General features: G+C 36.0%; 1 protein-coding gene across 2 annotated transcripts in view; it reads right to left on the bottom strand.

Annotated features, from left to right (window-relative positions):
* Neto2 (neuropilin and tolloid like 2) overlaps positions 1-24,979 on the bottom strand; it is a 73,294-nt gene that overhangs the window by 15,241 nt on the left and 33,074 nt on the right. For both annotated transcript variants that reach the window (XM_047528283.1, XM_047528282.1), the window contains exon 7: positions 24,078-24,306. In XM_047528283.1, the coding sequence (XP_047384239.1) occupies positions 24,078-24,306 (229 nt within the window). The remainder of the gene's footprint in view (positions 1-24,077; positions 24,307-24,979) is intronic.

Here is a 24,979-nt window from a genome sequence, read left to right as displayed (position 1 = left end):
ACAGAAGATCTACAAGCAATCAACAAACATATGGAAAAACGTTCAACATCTCTAGTAAAAAGAGAAATGCAAATCAAAACTACCCTAAGATTCCATCTCACCCCAATTAGAATGGCAATTATCAAGAACACAAGCAACAATAGGTGTTGGAGAGGATGTGGGGAAAAAGGTACACTCATACATTGCTGGTGGGGCTGCAAATTAGTGCAGCCACTCTGGAAAACAGTATGGAGATTCCTCAGAAAGCTTGGAATGGAAACACCATTTGACCCAGCTATCCCACTCCTTGGCCTATACCCAAAGGACTTAAAATCAGCATACCACAGAGATACAGCCACATCAATGTTCATTGTTGCTCAATTCACCATAGCCAGATTGTGGAACCAACCTAGATGTCCTTCAGTTGATGAATGGATAAAGAAACTGTGGCATATATATACAATGGAATATTACTCCGCCATGAAGAATGATAAAATTATGGCATTTGCAGGCAAATGGATGAAATTGGAGAATATCATGCTAAGTGAGATAAGCCAACCTCAAAAAACTAAAGGAGGAATGATCTCGCTGATAAGCGGATGAGGACATACAGTGGGGGTTGGGAGGGGTTAGCGTTAGGGTTAGGGTTAGGGATAAGGAGGGTGGTAAGAATGGAGGAAGGAAGGACTGTATAGAGGGAAAAGAAGGGTGAGAGGAGTGAGAGGGGTGATGGGGTGGGAGGGGTGGGGGGAAGGGAAAAAAATAACAGAATGAATCAAACAACATTGCCCTATATAAATTTATGATTACACAAATGGTATGCCTTGACTCCATGTACAAACAGAGAAACAACATGTATCCCATTTGTTTACAATAAAAAAAAATGCCCATGTCATAAATGAGAAAGGCCAGAAAAACGTCCCAGGTTAAAATAATAGAGACATGACAAAACTAACCTGATCCTAAACTGAATCTTAAGGTTCAGGAAAAATGTCATACCAAAAAAAAAAAAAAAAAAAAAAAATCTTAGTTACAATTTTGTACTTGTAAACTTAGAATTTTTTTACAAACTATACTGCTTATCATTGCACCATGCTTATCAGGGTACAAAAGTTAAAATTCTGTTTCATGAGCACAATCTTAGGTAAGATATAATACTGATTTTTAGAATATATGTGATATGAACATACACACTCAAATATACCTGGGTGACTTAAATGTGTCTTTAAATGGTAATTTTCTTCATATAGGAGATGACTGTAAGGAAAGGGGTCATTAGAGAAGCTAATTGTCCCTGCCTATCCCTGAACTGAAGTCAAGGGCCATTTAAAACTGTGTTAGCTTTTTATCACTGTGACCAAAATACATGACTCAAACAACTTTGAGAAGGGAAGGTGTAGTCTGGCTCAAGTTTTTAGTCCATGGTTGGCTACCTTCATTGCTCCAGGCCTGAGGTGAGGCAGAATATCATGGTGGAAGGCTATAGCAGCTGAAAAGCAGAGTGGGAGAGAAAAGAAGTGAGGGAGAGGAGGAGACAAGGAAAGGAGGAGAGGAGAAGAAAGGGAGAGAAGGAAGGGCCAATGACAATTAAAATATAGTCCCCAAGAGCATGCCTCCAGTGACATACTTTATCCAAACATACCCCACCTGTTTACAGTTTCCACCAACTCCTAGTAGTCCATTCAAATTATTAATCCACTGATGAGGTTAGAGCCTCATGATACAATCATTTCCTTAAAACCCTACTTTTGGACACTGCTATATTGGGGACCAATCCTCAGCTTTTTTAGGGGACATTTCAGATCAAAACATTACAAAAACCAAAACAGATGGCATTTTTGGAAAGTGGATTCTTATCAAAAATAATGTAATATGATTTGCTCTTATAAGTGAGTAAGCAAAATAAATATTAGGGAGTACTGATAGCACTTGAATTTTTAGGAGATAATAAGGCAAAAAAATACAGTAGAACCAGTTTTTCATGGTGGAGATTTATTCATTTGAGTTATCAGGAATCTAAAGAATAAATTCCAAGATCTATCCTCAGAATTTCTCCAGATTAATTTTTTTTTTTTTGATACTGGGGATTGAACCCAGGGCTGTTATTGAGTTACAGTCCAATTTTCTCCACTCCTAAGTCAGTTGCTTGTACACGAGTTATAATAATCTTCAATATGAAAAGATTGCCACCAAATAATAAGGCCAACTTTTTTTTTTTTTTTTTTTTTTTTTTTTTTTCCTTTTGGTGCTGGGGATTGAACCCAGGGCCTTGTGCTTGCAATGCAAGCACTCTACCAACTGAGCTATATCCCCAGCCCTGGTCAACTTTTAATTATAAAAGTAATTTTTTTTTTTTTGAGAACTATGGAGATATATTTTCTTTTCTTTTCTTTTTCTTTTTTTTTTTTTTACGTTTACATAGGGCAATGATGTTTATTTTCTTTTCTTCCCCCCCACCCCTCCCACCCCTCTTTTCCCTCTATACAGTCCTACTTTCCTTCATTCTTACTGCTCTCCTTATCCCTAACCCTAAACCTATCCCTAAACCTAATGCTAACCCCTCCCACCCCCCATTATATGTCCTCATCCGCTTATCAGCGAGATCATTTGTCCTTTAGTTTTTTGAGATTGGCTTATCTCACTTAGCATGATATTCTCCAATTTCATCCATTTCCCTGCAAATGCCATAATTTTATCATTCTTCATGGCTGAGTAATATTCCATTGTATATATATACCACAGTTTCTTTATCCATTCATCAACTGAAGGACATCTAGGTTGGTTCCACAATCTGGCTATGGTGAATTGAGCAACAATGAACATTGATGTGGCTGTATCTCTGTGGTATGCTGATTTTAAGTCCTTTGGGTATAGGCCAAGGAGTGGGATAGCTGGGTCAAAAGGTGTTTCCATTCCAAGTTTTCTAAGGAGTCTCCATACTGCTTTCCAGAGTGGCTGCACTAATTTGCAACCCCACCAGCAATGTGAGTGCACCTTTTTCCCTACATCCTCGCCAACACCTATTGTTGCTTGTATTCTTGATAATCGCCATTCTAATTGGGGTGAGATGAAATCTTAGGGTAGTTTTGATTTGCATTTCCCTTATTACTAGGGATGTTGAACATTTTTTCATATATCTGTTGATTACTTGTACATCTTCTAGGATCTACATGGTAACCACAAGGAACTTATTGACAGAATATGTACAAAAGGAAATGAAAAGGGAATCAAAACTTTCATTCCAAAAAAAAAAAAAAAAAAAAAAAAAGGCAGTAATGGATAAGGGAAAGCAAAGCAAGGTTTTACTATGTAAAATAGCAAAATTGCACCAGTCTGTTCCTGTTGGTAATTATTTATAATGCAGTGAATTAAACTCTCCAATAGTAAGGAAGAGACTGATAGAAAGGAATAAAATAAAATAAGGCTCAATTATCTGCTATCTGTAAGATCTCACTTTGGATCTAGAGACACAAAAAGATTGGAAGTGAAAGAATGGAAAAAGATTCCACACAAATAGCTATTAAAAGAGGAAGTGCTGATAAAATTCTCAGACAAAAACAGATTTTAATTAAAAACTGTTGCAAGTGACAAAGGCATGATGTATTGATAAAAGGGCTAATTCACCAAGAAGATATAATTATAAACATATATAGACTAAAAATCAGAGACTCAAGAATATATGAAGAAAAAAAATATATGAAGGGAACCATAACATGAACTAAAGGAAAACACAGTTTCACAATAATAGTTGGAGATTTCCACAGTACACTTTCAATAATGGCAAGAACAATCACACGTAAGACCAACAAAGAAACAGAGAACTTGAAGAACACTGTAACCAACTAAATTTAAAAGAAATACAGAAACCTCTACTCAACAGCACAATAGGCATTTTTCTCAGGTGCACATTGAGCAGTCTCCAGAACAGACCATTTATTTGGCTACCAAGAATTCTTTATAAAATTTAAAAGACTGAAATCATATAAAATTTGTTAAATCACAATGGAACTGAAACTAGTTATCAGTTACTGAAGGAAAGAGAAAATTCATATATTTGTGGAAATACAGAATGGAAAAAGATGCAAATTGTTAAATTCAGAAATGCAAGTGATACAATAGCTTTGAAAAAAATAAAATATTTGGGAATCAATCTCACAAAAGAGGTGAAAGACCTCTACAATGAGAACTACAGAACACTAAAGAAAGAAATTCAAGAAAACCTTAGAAGATGGAAAGATCTCCCATGTTCTTGGATAGGAAGAATTAATATTGTCAAAATGGCCATACTACCAAAAGTGCTATACAGATTCAATGCAATTCCAATTAAAATCCCAATGATGTACCTTACAGAAATAGAGCAAGCAATTATGAAATTCATCTGGAAGAATAAAAAACCCAGAATAGCTAAAGCAATCCTTGGCAGAAAGAGTGAAGCAGGGGGTATCGCAATACCAGATCTTCAACTCTACTACAAAGCAATAGTAACAAAAACGGCATGGTATTGGTACCAAAATAGAAAGGTGGATCAATGGTACAGAACAGAGGACACGGACACAAACCCAAATAAATACAATTTTCTCATACTAGACAAAGGGGCCAAAAATATGCAATGGAGAAAAGATAGTCTCTTCAACAAATGGTGCTGGGAGAATTGGAAATCCATATGCAACAGAATGAAACTAAACCCATATCTCTCACCATGCACGAAACTAAACTCAAAATGGATTAAGGACCTCGGAATCAGACCAGAGACCTTGCATCTTATAGAAGAAAAAGTAGGTCCAGAGCTTCAACATGTCGGCTTAGGACCAGACTTCCTCAACAGGACTCCCATAGCACAAGAAATAAAAGCAAGAATTAATAACTGGGATAGATTCAAACTAAAAAGTTTTCTCTCAGCAAAGGAAACTATCAGCAATGCGAAGAAAGAGCCTACAGAGTGGGAGAAAATCTTTGCCAATCATACTTCAGATAGAGCACTAATCTCCAGAATCTATAACGAACTCGAAAAACTCTACACCAAGAATGCAAATAATCCAATTGACAAATGGGCTAAGGAAATGAATAGACACTTCACAGAAGATCTACAAGCAATCAACAAACATATGGAAAAATGTTCAACATCTCTAGTAATAAGAGAAATGCAAATCAAAACCACCCTAAGATTCCATCTCACCCCAATTAGAATGGCGATTATCAAGAATACAAGCAACAACAGGTGTTGGCGAGGATGTGGGGAGAAAGGTACACTCATACATTGCTGGTGGGGCTGCAAATTAGTGCAGCCACTCTGGAAAGCAGTATGGAGACTCCTCAGAAAACTTGGAATGGAACCACCATTTGACCCAGCTATCCCACTCCTTGGCCTATACCCAAAGGACTTAAAATCAGCATATTACAGAGATACAGCCACATCAATGTTCATAGCTGCTCAGTTCGCAATAGCCAGATTGTGGAACCAACCTAGATGTCCTTCAACTGATGAATGGATAAAGAAAATGTGGCATATATATATACACAATGGAATATTACTCAGCCATAAAGAATGATAAAATTATGGCATTTGCAGGCAAATGGATGAAACTGGAGAATATCATGTTAAGTGAGATAAGCCAATCTCAAAAAACCAAAGGAAGAATGATATCGCTAATAAGTGGATGATGACACATAATGGGGGGTGGGAGGGGTTACTGTTGGGGTTGGAGTTGGGTTTAGGGAGGGGGGCAGGAATGGAGGAAGGTAAGACTGTATAGAGGGAGGGGAGGGGTGTGAGGGATGGGGGGGAAGGGAAAAAAAATGGCAGAATGGATCAAACAACGTTACCCTATGTAAATTTATGTTTACACAAATGTATGCCTTTACGCCATGTACAGACAGAGAAACAACAGGTATCCCATTTGTTTACAAAAAAAAAAAAAAAAAGAAATGCAAGTGATGACATTACTTCAGATATTGTATCAGAGAATAAGAGAGAACATAAGAGTAACTATATGCCAACGAACTGAAAACTTACATAAAACGGAGAAATTCCTAGGAACACATAATCTACCACAATTGCATCATGAAGAAATAGAAAGTAAGAACAGACCTATAACTAGCATGGAGAATGAAGAAATAAAAATTTCCTAACACACAAAAACCAGGCCCAGACCGCTTCACTGGTGGATTCTACCTAACATTCAAGGAAAAATGTCAATCAGATGCTTCCTGAAAGTTGAAGAACAAACACCTCATACTGACTCTTTCAGGTTAACATTATCCTGACACTAAAACTAGACTAAAATGAAACAAGAAAAGGAAACTACAGATTAATCTCTCTTATGAATACTGATATAAAATCTCAACAATATACTAAAAGAATTTGGCAATGTATAAAATAATTATGCACTGTAACCATGTGAGATTTAACCCAGAATGCTGATGGTTCAATAAGGAAGATCAATGTCATACATCACATTAATAAAATAAAGGTGAAAAACCACATGATTAAATCAATTGAGTATGAAAAAGCATTTCGCAAAATTTAACACGTTTTCATGAAAAAAAAAAACACTCAAAACTAGCAACAGAAGAAACTTCTTCAATGTGATAAAGGTCATATATGAAAACCCAAAGTCAAGATCACACTCAATGATGAAAGACTGACAGCTGTTCTACTAAGATTAGGAACAAGACAAGGATGCCCAGTTTCACTTCTACTCAACATAATACTAGAAGTTCTAATTAGAACAATTAGGCTAGATAACGAAATAAAAGGCATCAAAACTGGAAGGAAGAGCAGGCATGATGGTATGTGGCTGGAGTCACAGATACTTGCGAGGTGAAGTTAGAAGGACCCAGGAATTCAGAGCCAAATTGGGCTACATCTGAGACTCAATCTTTAAAAAGAAAAAGGGAACTATAAAATTATGTAACATGAAATTATCTCTCTTCGTAGATTATATGATCTTGTATCTGTAGAAAACCCTGGAGATTAAGATTATACCCATACTCCCTTGGAGCTAATGAACTAATTCAGCCAAGATGCAGACACGAAACCAATAAAAATCAGTTGCATTTTTAGATATTAACAAAGAACAATCAGAAAAAGAAAATAATTCTATTTACAATAGCATACAAAGTTTAGAAATGAATTTAACCAAGAAGGCAAAAGCTTATGCACTGAAAACTACAAAATATTGCTGAAAGAAATTAAAGATGACACACAAATGGGAAGATGTCTTGTATTCATGGATTGGGAGGCTTAGTATAGTTAAGATAAAGTTACTCAAAGTGATCCACAGATTTAAAGGGATCCCTATCAAAAAATCACAATGATGGTTTTTGCTAAAATAGAAAAACCTATCCTAAAATTCATGGAATCTCAAGGGAACTTGAATAGTCAAATCGATCTTGAAAAAGAAAAAAAAGTTGGAGGACCCACTTTCTGATTTCAAAGCTTACAAGACGTCTATAGTAATCACAATAGTTGGTACTGGCATGAGGACACACACACACACAACTGAACTGAAGAGCACAGAAATAAGCTTTCTCATATATAAGTCAACTAATTTTTTTTAATTAAAAAATTTTTTTTAATTTTTACAGACTGCATTTTGATTCACTGTACACGAATGGGGTACAACTTTTCATTTCTATGGTTGTACACAATGTAGATTCACACCATTCTTATGATCATACATATACACAGGGTAATACGGTCTGTTTCATTCTACTATCTTTCCGTCCTCCAACCTATCCCACCCATTTTGAGTGAACTGATTTTTGACAAGGGTGCCAAGACCATTCAATGTGATCTAGCAAAGAATTGAAAGTAGAAACTCAAACACATAACTTGTATACCACAAGCAATATGATTCACAATAACCAAAAGGCAGAAACAATCCAAGTCTCTACCAAAGAATGTCTAGGCAAAATGTCGTATATACATACGTATTAAAGAACAGTCTTTTCATCTAATGGTCCTGGCAAAACTGAGTATCTACACGAAAAAGAATGAAGATGCTTACCTTACACAATATGCAAAAATTAACTCCAAGTGGATTAAAGACTTAAACATAAAGAGCTATAACACACTTAGAGGAAAAATTTCACAACACTGGCTTTGGCAATGATTTCTTGGATATCACACCAAAAGCACAGGCAAAAAAAAAAAAAAAAAAAAAGATAAAATGGACTGTCAAAATTAAAAACTTCTATACAATGTTGAAGGACTAACAGGAGAGTGAAAAGACATAAAATGGGAAAATACCTGGTAATCACATACAAGGGATGGATATCCAACATATAAAATAAATTCTTACAACTTACAAATCAAACAGCCCAATTCAAAAATGGGCAAAGACTTAACATGACATTTCTCCAAAAAGGTATGCCAATGGCTAAGTAGCCCATAAAAAGATGTTCACTATTGCTAATCATTAGGAAAAATAAAGACCACAATGAGGTGCCACTTTACATACACCAGATGGTTGGTATTAAAAAATATGAAAACCACCAAGTGTTGGCAAGGCTGTGGAGAAATCAGAACCTTCTCTGCACTGCTGGTGGGGATATAAAATGATGCAGCCACTATGGAAAACAGTTTGTTGGTTCCTCAAACATTTAAACACAGATTTGCTATGTGATTCAGGAACTCTTGTGATCTAGCAAAGAATTGAAAGTATAAACTCTAACACATAACTTGTATATCACAGCAATATGATTCACAACAACCAAAAGGCAGAAACAATCCAAGTCTCCACCAAAGAATGTCTAAGCAAAATGTCATATATACATACCATGGAATATTAATCAGCCTTGAGAAGAAATGAAATTCTGATACATGCTACAATATAGATGAAGCTTAAAAACATTATGCTAAGTGAAATAAGTCAGACACAAAAGGACAAATATCGTACAATTCCACTCTTATAAGTTACGTATATTATAGACAGTAAGGAAAATAGAGGTCAGGAGTGAGAAGGAAATGGAGAATTACTGCTTAAAGTGTACAGTTTCAATTTGGAAAGACAAAAATAACTGTAAATAGAATATGGCATAGTTGTATAATATACTGAATGTACTTAATGCCACTGCTATACACTTAAAAATGGCCATGAATAAATCTTCTACTTACTTTATCACAATTTAAAAAGAAAGCTACAACTCTTTAGAATGGTATTTGGCAACATCTAACTAAACTATATGTGACTTACCTTTTGACCAAACAATCCCCTTCTAGGAGTCTATCTTGAGGATATAACTCTAACAATATGAAAAAAAAAAATATATATATATATTGACATTAATACTGTGGTATTGTACGGGACTGCAAAGTATGGAGAATACCCATGCGTCTACAAATAGGGAATTGCATAAAGATGGTACATAAAATGGTCTTCTCTGCAGCTATGAAAAAAAGGATGATTTATGTAAACTGATATGAAATAATATATTCCAGACTATTATTAAGTACTAAGGGCAAAATATAAGAGAATTGTGCTGACCATTTCATGTAAGAAAAAAGGGGCAGACAGTATCTGCTCATTTGGACAAAACCAGAATGGGTAAGAACAGAGTGCAAAGAAGGAAGGAATGAGATTGAGACAGCAGAGAGAAGACAATCATATTTTTCAAGTAAAGTATCTCTGTACAGCTCTCTGAGAATCACGCTCATGTTCCAAGTATCCTAAATAGAATATAATTTAAAGTAACCATGATGCGGCAGGGGACACACAAAAAATACGAACAGTTGCAAATGAATCTATGTTTATTATAAAACAGTAACATAATCAGGAAGAAAAGACAAAGGAAAATATCCTAAGTAATAGGAAGACAGTAAATAACTGTATACAAATAAAACATTAGGAAATTTCTCAGAGATATGGGCTGGTAATTTTGAAATTACTTTATGTATACTAGAATTAAAAAAATAGGATGGTGGACTACAGGAAGGCTGCGTTCCTTGTCTCTGTAACGTGGGTTTTAAGCAGAGGAAAATCTGTTTCTTTGTGAGGCAATCTTTTCTGCTTATTTTTTTTTTGGTGGTACTGGGGGTCGAACTCAGGGCCTTGTGCTTGCAAGCTATCTCCCCAGCCCTCTTTTCTGCTTATTGATCCCCTGCTGTTTACCCCTTTTGTCCACCTCCATCACCTACAGTCTGCCAGCATATCGACTACTTTTTGAGTCAGATTGCTCACTGACTGCGGCTTATCTCCTGCCTTTTCCCTGTTTGCCTGTCCACCGCCTGCCTTTCACCTACCCATCACCCACTGCCTGAGGTCCATGTGCCCATCGTCCACTGGTACCCTGCAGACTGACCACACACCGCCAGTGGATTGTCAGCTGCCTGCTGTTGCCTGAAAGTCCACTGTCATGGTACCTGCAGATTTGGTTACACATGGCTGCCACCATTTTGGGACAACAGACAGGACCTGCAGAATCCCCCCTCCCCCCCGCCTGGTATAATCATAGTAAATATTTATGCCTCAAATGTCAGTGCACCTAATTATAGGAAGATAAAAAAATCACTACTTGATATGACAAGCCACAAAACATCTCTCTCACCATTAGATAGTTTATTCAGACATAAACCAGTATATACTCTTCACACATAAAAAGTATGATAAACCAAAGGACCTAACAGAATATTTCATCCAACTACAGCTAAATTCACTTCCTTCTCAAGATACTCATGAAATTTTTCCAAAATAGATATAATCTTAGTAAATGCAAAAAAAAAAAAAAAAAAAAGAAAAACCAAAAACACAACCCCCCCCAGTAGAATCCCTTGCATCTTATCAGATCATAATGGAAATTAGAAATTAACAGCAAGAAAACCCACAGAAATTAAATACATGGAGACTAAACAATATACTTTTGAATGATGAATGGGTCACAAAGGAAATAAGGGAGGAAATTTTAAAATTCCTAGACTCATCTCAGAAAACTTGGAATGGACCCACCAGTTTACCCAGTTATCCCACTCCTCGGTTTATACCCAAAAGACTTAAAATCAGCATACTACAGTGTTGCAGCCACATCAATGTTCATAGCTGCTCAATTCACAATAGCTAGATTGTGGAACCAACTAGGATGCCCTTCAACTGATTAATGGATAAAGAAACTGTGATATATATTCACAATGGAATATTATTCAGCCATAAAGAAGAATAAAATTATGACATTTGCTGGTAAATGGATGGAGTTGGAGAATATCATGCTAAGTGAGATAGGCCAAGTCCAACAAACTGAAGGCCAAATGTTTCCTCTGATAAGTGGGTGATGGTATACAACGGCGGGGGGCCTTCGGGTGGAGGGCAAGAGAAAAATGGAGGAACTTTGCATGGTATAGAGGAAAATGGGGTAGGAAGGGGTAGGGGAAGGAAAGAAAGTAGACTGAGACAGTATTACCTTATGTATATGTATGATTACATGAATGGTGTGAATCTACATTGTGTACAACCATAAAAATGAAAAGTTATATCCCATTTGCATACAATGAATCAAAATGCAGTCTGTAAAAATAAAAATTAAAAAAAAATTAAAAATTAAAAAAAAATTGCTGGGAACTTAAAAACATTATAACATTAAAAAAATAAAAATAAACATATTTTGGATGATTATACTAAGGTTTCTCACAGTAAGAAAAGGAAAGAACTCTTTGAAAATATTAGTTTGAGTGCTGGAGGCAAGGAAAACACAGTTGTGATTGGTTCATCCAGTGTTGCCAGAAAGTAAGGGAGGGAATGAAGATAACTGGGTACAATGAAAGGATACAGGAGGCAAGCTTAAGGAGCTCAATGGCCAAAGGCTGGACTTTCAGAAACAAAATCATAGTATGCTAGAATAAGAATAGTAATATAACAATAATATCAACAAATTCATATTGATATGAATAATTGAATAAATAAATGAGGGACAAAGAATAGCTCTTCTTTATAAAAGAATTCTGATTAACATACAAAGATTGATGGCAACTGAGAACCACCATTAGGTAAACACTAAGGTAACAACTATTGTAGCTCACAGGCAGAAACCATCAATGGATACTAAAATTAGTGTGTGAAAGGATAGTTGCTGTCTCAAACAGATTTATTAATCAAAAAGGAAAAAAAAATAGTAACTTTATGCTGGAGAAAACTGGCAGCACCTTAAATGAAGCGATAGAAGTTAATATCACTAGCAATGAGGTTAAAAAAATGTGTGTATATATATTTATATACCAGGGACTGAACCCAGGGGTGCTTAAACACTGAGACACATCCCCAGTCCTTTTATTGAGACAAGGTTTCACTAAGTTGCTGAGGTTGGCTTTGAACTTGTGATTCTCCTGCTTCAGCCTCCCAAGCTGCTGGGATTTTACAGGTGTGCGCCACTGTATCTGGTTTCTGTGGTATTCTTGATGAAATGTATATCCTCATTGAATCTACAAGAAAACAGCAAGCTGGGTGTGGTGGCATACAACTGTAATCCCAGCAGTTTGGAAGGCTGAGGCAGGAGATTTTGAGTTCAAAGCCAGCCTCAACAACTTATTGAGGTCCTAAGCAACTCAGTGAGACCCTGTCTCTAAATAAAATAAAGGACTGGGGATGTGATCAGAGTATACAAGAACTTTAGGATAACTTTAAAGACCAAACCTAAGACTCACTGGGATAGAAGAGAATATGGAGATATAAACTAAAGGCATAAAGAATATTTTCACTGAGATAGACACAAAATTTTTCTCATATCAGAAACAAGACAGAGACATCTGTTTACAGGATACCTAATAGTTAAGTAAGAAGCTTCCTGAGGCATGTAATCAATATGCCTAATATAGAAAATACAGAAAGAATATTAAAAGTCACAAAACATTGGATCACATTTAGAGATAAATCAGTAAGACTCACTTCCACTTTCTCAGCTCAGACCCTAAAATCAAGGACAAATGAGCACTAAGAGAAAATGACTGCAGCTGAGGTTGCTATACCCAGCAAAACTGTTTCAAATTCAAGGGGGAAATCAAAACTTTCCATGACAAGAATAAACGAAAAGAATTCATGAGGAATAAGCCAGAACTACAAAGAATACTCAGATAAACTGCACACAGGAAAATGAAAAAGTAATTCCCAAAGCTCACAGAGGAGGTTCAATAGAGGAATAATCTGCTAAATGAGAATCAAGATAGGATAAAATATAGCAGACAATCAAAATGGCAGGAAAACATAAACATATATCCATACTAACAGTGAATGTTAACAGTCTCGACTATCCAATTAAAAGACAGATTAGCAGAACGAATCAAAAAACAAGATCCAACTACATGCTGTTTACAAGAGACTTACAGGCAAAGACATCCACAGGCTGAAGGTAAAAGGATGGCAAAAAATATTCTAGGCATATGGTCCAAGAAAACAAGTAGAAGTAGCTATCCTTACATTTGACAAAGTAGATTTAAAGCAAAAATTAACCAGAAGAGACAAAGAAGGCCGGTACATTCTAGTAAAGGGAACAATTCAGTTAGAAGATGTAATGATAGTAAGTGTCTATGTCCCAAATGTCAGCCCAACCACTTATATGGAAAAAATATTCCATGACATTAAATCCCACAAAGACCCCAACACAATACTACTGAATGATTTCAATACACTCTTATCGCCAACAGACAAGTCATTAAAACATAAGATCAATAAAGATAATTTGATAAATTAACCTATCAGATATCTACAGAATAGTCCACCCCAAGACAGTTGAATTTACCCTCTTCGCTGTGCATGAAACATTTTACAAAACAGAACATATGCTGGGCCACAAAGCAAATCTTAGCAAATACAAAACAAACAAACAAACATAAAATCAAATCCTTAAGAAAATATTAGCAAACTCCATTCAAACACTCATCAAAATGTTCAAGTGGGTTTCAGTCCAAAGATGCAAGGGTGATTCAATATTCACATATCAATAAATTAAATCATCAAATGTAATTCATAACTTAATCAGAATTAAGGACAAAAATCACATGATCATCTCAATAGATTCAGAAAAGGCCTTTGATAAAAATCCTACTCTCATATTAAAGATGCTAGAGAAGCTAGGGACTGAAGGAACTTACTTCAACATTGTAAAGACAAATTTATGACAAATCCAAAGTCAACATTATACTAAATGGAGAAAAACTAGGAGTATTTCCTTTACAATCAGGAATAAGACAAGGCTGTCCCCTCTTGCCACTCCTATTCAATATAGTCCTTAAAATATTAGCCAGAGAGATCAGGCAAGAAAAAAAAAAAAATCAAGGGGATACAAATAGGAAAAAAAAGTAGACAAACTATTCCTGTTTACAATGATATGATCCTATATCTAGGAGACCCAAAAACCTCTGCCAGACGACTTCTAGAACTATAAATGAGTTTAGCAAACTAGCAGGATACAAGATCAATAGTTTTCCTAAAAACCAACAATGATTCAGGAGAGGAAGAAATCATTCACAGTAACTTCTAAAAATTTTAAATACTTGGGATTCACCAAGGAGGTAAAAGAATTCTACAATGAAAATTATAGAACACTGAAGAAAGAAGTTAAAAAGAACTTAAAAGATGGAAAGACATTCCATGTTCTTGGAGAGGCAGAATTAATATTGTCAAAATGGCCATATTACCAAAAGCAATGTACACATTCCATGCAATCCCTATTAAAATATCAATGACATTATTTCACAGAATTAGCAAAAACAATTCTTAAATTCATTTGGAAGAATAAGAGGCCAAGAATAGCCAAAGTAGGGCTGGGACTGCAGCTTAGTGGCAGAGTGCTTGCCTAGCACATGTGAGGCACTGGGTTCAATCCTTAGCACATCAAAACAAACAAACAAAATAAAGACATGCTGTCCATCTACAACTCCAAAAAATAAAAAATAAATTAAAAAAACAAAACAAAGTAATACTAAGCAACAGAAGTGAAGCAGAAGACATCCCATAATACCTTATCTGAAATTATACTACAGAGCTATAGTAACAAAAATGACATGGTACTGGCATAAAAATGGACATGAAACCAAATGGAATAGAAGACACAGAGACAAATCCACATACCTAGGGGTGTATGATATTTGACAAAGGTTCCAAAAATATATCTTGGAGAATAGACATCATTTTTAACAAGTGGTGCTGGGAAAATGAATAGCTACATGAGAAAAATGAAATTAGACCCCTGTCATCCTGCACAAAACTCAAGCCCAATTTGATCAAAGATGTGGGAATTAGACCAGAAACTTTAAAACTGCTAGAAGAAAACACAGGGTCAATACTACAATATATAGGTGCTGGCATCAACTTCCTTAACAAGAACCCCAAAGTACAAGAAAAATCAAGAATCAACAAGTAGGATGCCATCAAACTAAAAAGCTTCTACACAGCAAAGGAGATAATTAAGAATGGGAAGAAAATCCCATAGAATGGGAGAAAATCTTGGCCAGTTACTCCTCCTATAGGGAATTAACATCGAGAATATACAAAGAACTCAAAGTACTTCCCACCAAAAACTCCTAAATAACCCAATCAATAAATGGGTCAAAGAACTAAAAGAAACTTCTCAAAAGAGAAACACAAATACATGGTCAACAAATAATATGCTCAACACCTCTAGTAATCAGGGAAGTGCAAATCAAAACCACACTAAGATTTCATCTCATTCCGGTTAGAATGGCAACGATCAAGAATACAAACAACAATAAATGCTGGTGAGGCTGTGAGGGAAAAGGTACACTTGTACATTACTGGTGAGACTGCAGACTAGTACAACCACTCTGGAAAGCAGTATGGAGATGCCTCAAAAAACTAGTTATGGAACCAACATATGACCCAGCTATCTCACTCCTGGGTGTTTTCCCCCAAAGATGTAAAATTGGCATACTAAAGTGACACAGCCACATCAAGGTTTACAGCAGCACAATTTGCAATAGCTAAATTATGGACTCAACCCAGTTGCCTGTCAACAGATGAATGGATTAACAAATTGTGATATCCACACCCAATGGTGTTTTACTCAGCCATAAAAAATAATGAAATTATGTATGGCATTCACTGATAAATGGATGGAAATGGACAATATTATGCTAAGTGAAATTAGCCAAACTCAGAAACTCAAAGGTCAAATGTTTTCTCTCATAAGCATAAGACAGAGTAAAATAAAGGAAAGGGGAAAGGAAGGGTAGGTAACATAAAGAACCAATCGAGTACAAATTAATAGATGAGCAAAAGGAATTCTAGAAGAGTAGGAGGAGAATGGGAGAAGGGGAGGGAGGGCAGGAAAGATAAGGGAGAATCATGAATTAACAGTGATTTTCGGCCATTTTGAGACAACAGCCAGGCCCTGTAGGACCCCTGGCCAGACTGACTGAGTCCCTTCTCCAGGATCCCTCAGCCCGACCAATCACTCCGTGCCTCTGGGGCCCTCACATCGACTGACTGCTCCCTGCCGCCAGGACCCCCAGACCAACTGACTGCACCCTATCACCGGGACCCCAGACCGACTGATTGCACCCGGCCTCCAGGATCCCACAACCACACCAAACATACCGGATCCCCAGGACCCCTGCCTGACCAACCGCATCCCGCCTCCAGGATCTCCTGCTGACCACATCCACACCCTGAACTGTAGCTCCCCATTTGCCAACACATTTTGAAGCCATAGCGGCCATATTGGATAATCCTGGAAGCCACAGCTCCGATCTTTAAGTGGGGCAAATCCCATCCTGAGACGTCTGCTGGAAATTTGAAGCTCATTGTCAGGTACTTCTCATGCATCAGGCTACTGAAGACTGGGAGGTTTCATTACTATATGACTGTTATACTATAGATTTTCTTTTTTCTCCTTATTGAACAATTTTAAGTTTTTATTTCTTTACTTTTCTTGCTCTCTTTTCCTTTTGTTTACCTGTTCCCTCAGAGTCTCTTTCTCCCTTTTTTGCATGCTAACATCCGATTTCTTTTGATTACACTCTCACCCTTTCTATTATCTAGAACTTCTGTATATTCTTTTCTTATCCCATTAACAGCTACATTCTACATCCCTCTGCATCCTCTTTGTCCTCCATTTGAAACTGCAGATCTTATTGCAAATCTGTTTGTTTTACTGAAGATAACATTTGAACTCATTCTGTTTATTATGACAATATTGTTATTGTCCTCATAGGGGCTGTTTGGTCTACGATTGCATAGTGTCTGAATTGGGCACTGCTAATATTAATCTCCCCTGAAAGAAAAGGTTTTGGAAACCTATAGGACCACTATAAGGGCTGGGGAGATAGCTCAGCTGATAGAGTGCTTGCCTCGCAAGCACAAGGCCCTGAGTTCGATCCCCAGTACCGCAAAAAAAGAAAAAATGTTCTTATAGGACCACTATAAACCTATAGGGGGAAACATGCAATACCCCAGATCTGCACTGCTAGAGGGGAAGATACATGAACAACATGAAAAAACAAGGGAAGAAAATGATCCAAACAAATCTAGATTCTATAGTAATAGAATCCAATGATAGTATGTTAGGAGAAATGTCAGAAAAGGACTTCAGATTATACATGATTAAGATGATTCGCGGAGCAAAGGATGAGATAAGAGAGCAAATGCAGGCAATGAATGATAATACCAATAAGCTGAAAGAGCAACTGCAGGAAGCAAAGATCATTTCAACGAAGAGATAGAGCTTCTCAAAAACCACCAAACAGAAATCCTTGAAATGAAGGAAACAATAAACCAAATAAAAAACTCAATGGAAAGCATCACCAAAAGATCAGACCACTTGGAAGACAGAACCTCAGACAATGAAGACAAAATATTTAATCTTGAAAATAAAGTTGCCGAAACAGAGAAGATGGTAAGAAATCATGAACAGAATCTCCAAGAACTATGGGATATCATGAAAAGACCAAATTTAAGAATTATTGGGATTGATGAAGGCAAGAGATATAAACAGAGATACAAACCAAAGGAATGAACATCCTATTCAATGAAATAATATCAGAAAAATTTCAAAACCTGAAGAATGAAATGGAAAATCAAATACAAGAGGCTTACAGAATACCAAATCACAACAGATCCACACCAAGGCACATTATAATGAAAATGCCTAACATTCAAAAAAAGATAGGATTTTGAAGGCCGAGAGAGAAAAGCATCAGATTACATATAGGGGGAAACCAATACGGATAGCAGCAGACTTCTCAACCCAGACTCTAAAAGCTAGAAGGGCCTGGAATAATATATTTCAAGCTCTGAGAGAACATGGTTGCCAACCAAGAATCCTATACCCAACAAAACTAACCTTCAGATTTGAAGATGAAATAAAATCCTTCCATGATAAACAAAAGTTAAAAGAATTTACAAATAGAAAGCCTCCACTACAGAACATTCTCAGAAAAATATTCCATGAGGAGGAAATGAAAAACAACAATGGAGGTCAGCAAAGGGAGGAACTACCTTAGAGAAAAACCACTCAAAGGAGAAACCAAGCCAAATTAAAAACCAAAAATAAGCCCAAATGACTGGGAATACAAATCATATCCCAATAATAACCCTGAACATTAATGGCCTAAATTCATCAATCAAAAGACATAGACTGGCAGAATGGATTAAAAAGAAAGACCCAATAATATGCTGCCTGCAAGAGACTCATCTCATAGAAAAAGAATCCACAGACTAAAGGTGAAAGGATGGGAAAAAACATACCACACACATGGACTCAGTAAAAAAGTGGGGGTTTCCATCCTTTTATCAGATAAAATGGACTTCAAGCCATAGTTAGTCAGAAGGGATAGAGAAGGACATTTCATACTGCTTAAGAGAACCATAAATCAGGAAGACATAACGATAGTAAATATTTATGCCCCACATAATGGTGCATCCCTGTACATCAAACAAATCCTTCTCAATTTCAGGAATCAAATAGACCACAACACAATAATTCTGGGTGACTTTAACACACCGCTGTCACCACCAGATAAATCTTCCAAACAAAAACCAACCAAAGAAACCATTGAACTCAATTACACAATCAATTACCTAGACTTAATAGACATATATAGAATATTCCATCCATCAACGAGCAGATTCACTTTCTTCTCAGCAGCACATGGAACCTTCTTGAAAATAGAAGGTTTTGTGCATATGTTATGCACAAAGCAGCCCTTAGGAAATGCAAAATAATAGAGATACTGCCTTGTGTTCTATCAGATCATAATGAACTGAGAGTAGAAATCAATGACAAAATAAAAAACAAATTACTCCAACACCTGGAGACTAAATAATATGCTATTAAATGAAACATGGATAACAGAAAACATCAGGGAGGAGATAAAAAAATTCTTAGAGGTCAATGAGAATGATGATACAACATATCAAAATCTCTGGGACACTATGAAAGCAGTACTAAGAGGAAAATTCATTGCATGGAGCACATTCCAGAAAAGAATGAAAAGTCAACAACTAAATGACCTAACATTACAGTTCAAAGCCCTAGAAAAAGAAGAACACAATAACAGCAAAAGTAGTAGAACACAAGAAATAATTAAAATAAGAGCTGAAATCAGTGAAAGTGAAACAAAAGAAACAATTCAAAAAATTCACAAAACAAAAAGTTGGTTCTTTGAAAAAGTAAACAAAAAAGACAAACCCTTAGGCATACTAACAAAGAGAAGGAGAGAGAAAACTCAAATTACTAAAATTCGTGATGAAAAAGGAAATAGCACGACAGACATCACTGAGATACATAACATAATGAGAAGCTACTTTGAAAATCTGTACTCCAACAAAATAGAAACTACTGAAGACATTGACAAATTTCTTGAGACATATGCTCCTCCCAAACTGAACCAGGAGGACATACACAATTTAAACAGATCAATATAAAGCAATGAAATACAAGAAGCCATTAAAAACCTACCATCCAAGAAAAGCCCAGGACCAGATGGATTCTCAGCCGAGTTCTAGAAGACATTCAAAGAAGAACTCATTCCAATACTTCTCAAAGTATTCCAGGAAATAGAAAAGGAGGGTACCCTACCAAACTCATTCTATGAAGCTAATATCACCCTCATACTCAAACCAGGAAAAGACACATCAAGGAAAGAAAATTTTAGACCAATATCCTTGATGAATATAGATGCAAAGATCCTTAACAAAATATTGGCAAACCGTATCCAAAAACATATTAAGAAAATTGTGCACCACGATCAAGTGGGGTTCATCTCTGGAATGCAAGGATGGTTTAACATTCGTAAATCAATAAATGTAATCCATCATGTCAATAGACTTAGGATAAGAATCATGTGGTTATTTCAATTGATGCAGAAAAAGCGTTCGACAAAATACAACACCCCTTCATGCTCAAAACACTAGAAAAAATAGGGATAATAGGAACATACCTGAACATTGTAAAGGCTATTTATGCTAAGCCCATGGCCAACATCATTCTTAATGGAGAAAAACTGAAACTATTCCCTTTAAAAACAGGAACAAGACAGGGATGTCCTCTTTCACCACTTCTATTCAACATTGTCCTGGAAACTCTAGCCAGAGCAATTAGGCAGACTAATGAAATTAAAGGGATCCGAATAGGAAAAGAGGAACTTAAGCTGTCACTATTTGCTGATGTTTTGATTTTATATTTAGAGGATCCAAAAAACTCCTCCAGACAACTTCTACACCTCATCAATGAATTCAGCAAAATAGCAGACTGTAAAATCAACACGCATAAATCTAAAGCATTTTTATACGCAAGCAATGAAACATCTGAAAGGGAATGAGGAAAACAACTCCATTTGCAATAGCCTCAAAGAAAAATAAAATACTTGGGAATCAATCTAACCAAAGAGGAAAAAAAATTTCTACAATGAAAACCACAAAACATTGAAGAAAGAAATTGACGAAGACTTTAGAAGATGGAACGATCTCCCATGTTCTTGGATAGGCAGCACTAATATTGTCAAAATGGCCATACTACCAAAAGTGCTATACAGATTTAATGCAATTCCAATTAAAATCCCAATGATGTGCCTTACAGAAATAGAGCAAGCCATTATGAAATTCATCTGGAAGAATAAGAAACCCAGAATTGCTAAAGCAATCCTTAGCAGGAAGAATGAAACAGGGGGTATCGCAATAACCAAATTTCAACTATACTACAAAGCAATAGTAACAGAAACGGCACGGTATTGGCACCAAAATAGACAGGTAGATCAATGGTACAGAATAGAGGACACAGACACAAACCCAAATAAATACAATTTTCTTGTACCAGACAAAGGAGCCAAAAATATGCAATGGAAAAAGATAGCCTCTTCAACAAATGGTGCTGGGAAAACTGGAAATCCATATGCAACAGAATGAAACTAAACCCCTATCTCACCCTGCACAAAAATCAACTCACAATGGATCAAGGACCTTGAAATCAGACCAGAGATCCTGCATCTTATAGAAGAAAAAGTAGGTCCAAATCTTCAACTTGTTGGCTTCGGATCAGACTTCCTTAACAGGACTCCCATAGCACAAGAAATAAAAGTAAGAATCAATAACTGGGATAGATTCAAACTAAAAAGCTTTCTCTCAGCAAAGGAAACTATCAGCAATGCAAAGAAAGAGCCTACAGAGTGGGAGAATATCTTTGCCACCCATACTTCAGGTAGAGCACTAATTTCCAGAATATATAAAGAACTCAAAAAACTCTACGCAAAGTATACAAATAACCCAATCAACAAATGGGCTAAGGATATGAACAGACACTTCACAGAAGAAGATCTACAAGCAACAAACATATGCAAAAATGTTCACCATCTTTAGTAATAAGAGAAATGCAAATCAAAACTACACTAAGATTCCATCTCACCCCAATTAGAATGGTGATTATCAAGAATACAAGCAACAATAGGTGTTGGAGAGGATTTGGGGGAAAAAGGTACACTCATACACTGCTGGTGGGGCTGCAAATTAGTGCAGCCACGCTGGAAAGCAGTGTGGAGATTCCTTAGAAAACTTGGAATGGACCCACCATTTGACAAAGTTATCCCACTCCTAGCCCTATACCCAAAGGACTTAAAATCAGCATACTACAGAGATACAGCCACATGAAAGTTCATAGCCGCTCAATTCACAATAGGCAGATTGTGGAACCAACCTAGATGTCCTTCAATTGATGAATGGATAAAGAAACTGTGGTATATATATACAATGGAATATTACTCAGCTATAAAGAATAATAAAATTATGGCATTTGCAGGTAAATGGATGAAACTGGAAAATATCATGCTAAGTGAGATAAGCCAATCTCAAAAAACCAAAGGACGAACGATATCGCTAACAAGTGGATGATGACACATAATGGGGGGTGGGAGGGGTTAGTGTTAGGGTTAGAATTAGTGTTAGGGAGGGTGGCAAGAATGGAGGAAGGAAGGACTGTATAGTGGGAAAAGAAGGGTGGGAGTGGTGGGGGGGAAGGGAAAAAATAACAGAATGAATCAAACAACATTACCCTATGTAAATTTATGATTACACAAATGGTATGCCTTTACGCCATGTACAGAGAAACAACATGTATCCCATTTGTTTACAATAAAAAAAAAAAGCAAAAAAAAAAAAAAAAAAACAAAGGATGAATGATCTTGCTGATAAGCGGATGATGACACACAATGGGGGGTGGGAGGGGTTAGTGTTAGGGTTAGAGTTAGGGTTAGGAAGAGGGGCAAGAATGGAGGAAGGAGGGACTGTATAGAGGGAAAAGAGGGGTGGGAGGGGTGGGGAGGAAGGAAAAAATAACAGAATGAATCAAACACCATTACCCTATGTAAATGAATGATTACGCAAAAGGTATGTTGTTACTCCATGTATAAACAGAAACAACATGTATCCCATTTGTTTACAATAAAAATAAACTAAAAAAACATGTGGTTAATCCAAATTGAGATGTTAAAATCCGCCTCAGATTTTGAGGACTTTGAATGAAAAGAAAAAAGTAAAATAGCTCAGTAATTATTTTCACAATGATCATATGCTGGGAAATTATTATATTTTGGAATGTTAGGTTAAATAAAATATTAAAATTAGTTTTACTCATTTCTTTTTATGATTTAATATGTTTATTAGAAAATGTTAAATATTTCTTTGACTTGCATTTGTAGATAGTAGTGTATTCTTACTAGGGAGCACTGATCTAGGATATGGAACAAGAATATTGCAGTCAATGTAAAGATAAATTAATAAATTAATAAATCCACATCTGAAAAAAAATAGTGATTTCTACACGTGAGAGTTTATAGGGGTTAACCCAACTAGTATGTTTAACTATAAAGCTCTAAAAAAAAAGTTAATAAACCTTTGATGATCAAGGTCTGATGGATCATATTTATGAATTATTATATTATGAATTAATACTACTGATAATTATTTTTAAATTCAAAGATCTTTTTTTTTTCCTTCCATATGTTTGGTCATTCTAGTTTGTACCACAATGGTGTGATGCTATATATTCATACATGCACACAATATAACAATATAATTTGGCCAATATCACTCCCTAGTATTTCCTCTTTCCTGGCCCTCCTTCCTTCCCCTGGTCCCTTTTCTCTACTCTTCTGATCTCCCTTCCAGTTTCATCATTGCCCCTTCCCCACCTTCACTTTTCCTTTTTCCTCTGTGGCTTCTACACATGAGAGAAAACATATGATCCTTGACTTTCACTTGTGGCTTACTTCACTAAACATAATGTTCTCAAAGTTTCATCCGTTTTCAAGCAAGTAACATAATTTCATTCTTCTTTCCAGCTGAATAAACGTCACTTGTGTATAAATACCATATTTTCTTTATCCATTCATCCACTGATGGAACCTACCTAGGCTGGTTCCATACTTGGGTTACAGTCATATTTCTTGAGAGCAAGGTAAGTCTCCATTTTCTGAAATCCCTACCATTTGTTCACAACTTTAAAGCAATTTATGTGAACACAGTATTTTCACCTATGATGGTCAATTTATTGAGAACAGGAACTGAGACAATCATTTCTACACTTTCAAAAGTAAATGGGCAATACGGTAGCATGAACAGGTAAAAAGTTCATAAAAGATTTCACTGCTATAGGAATTATTTACTTACGTTCCACAAAGGAAGTAAAAAGCATTCTAAATCTGCTAAGCCGACTACCTTCATCTGCCCACATTCGTATCACTCCAACTCCTGTTTTAAGCATTACATCATTGGCCACAGTGCTGCAAAACTTGGCCTTCAGATTTTCAATAGCACTGCTTCCATCATATACTGCAACGAAGTTTCTCTTGCATTCATTTGAGTGCTCCATTTGATAATCTAGGAACCTCAAATATATCTGTAACATTAAAACAAAGAAAAACACTGCTTTAAAAATATTAATTTTTTCTACTTTTATCCACAGTCAACATGGTAGACATGAATTTTGACAGTTGACAGAATAATACACATAACGACTGATAACTAAAAAGTCTAAGACTAATGGTATGTTTCTTTGGTTGTGTTAATAATAAAACGAAGTATTAAGGAACTTGAAGTCTGTGTTTTGTCTACAAAGATAAGTCTTGCAACAAGAGGCTTTAACTGTCTTACAGAGTTTCCTCATTATAAAACAATCTCATGGTACTGATGGATAGAGGAAATAAATCACTCAAAATTCTATTTTTCTAACAATATGATTAGTTTCTTTCCAGTTTTTCAGTACATTTTAATGCTTCAGTTTAATCACAAGATATAGAAGATACATATATCCTACTTTTGCTGTAACCTATCAAAATATTATCTACACTCCTGGAACAATGCTCATTCTTACAATGTCTTCCCATTCACTTACCCACTATTCTACTGTTGCACACTTAATTGCTAATTAATTGCTTAATTTTAACACTCTACCCCTTAAAACTTTTTGGATTGGCGGGTATTAACTATATTTTCAAAGTAAACATCCTTAGCATCTTCTTTATTCAAATTTTACACAGAGTCTGATACCTGGCACCAAGTTATTTCTTAAA

Source organism: Sciurus carolinensis, chromosome 16, assembly GCF_902686445.1.
Source record: "Sciurus carolinensis chromosome 16, mSciCar1.2, whole genome shotgun sequence".
NCBI lineage: Eukaryota > Metazoa > Chordata > Mammalia > Rodentia > Sciuridae > Sciurus > Sciurus carolinensis.
The sequence above is the reverse complement of the archived record's forward strand: the minus strand, read 5'-3'. Positions and strand labels throughout refer to the sequence as shown.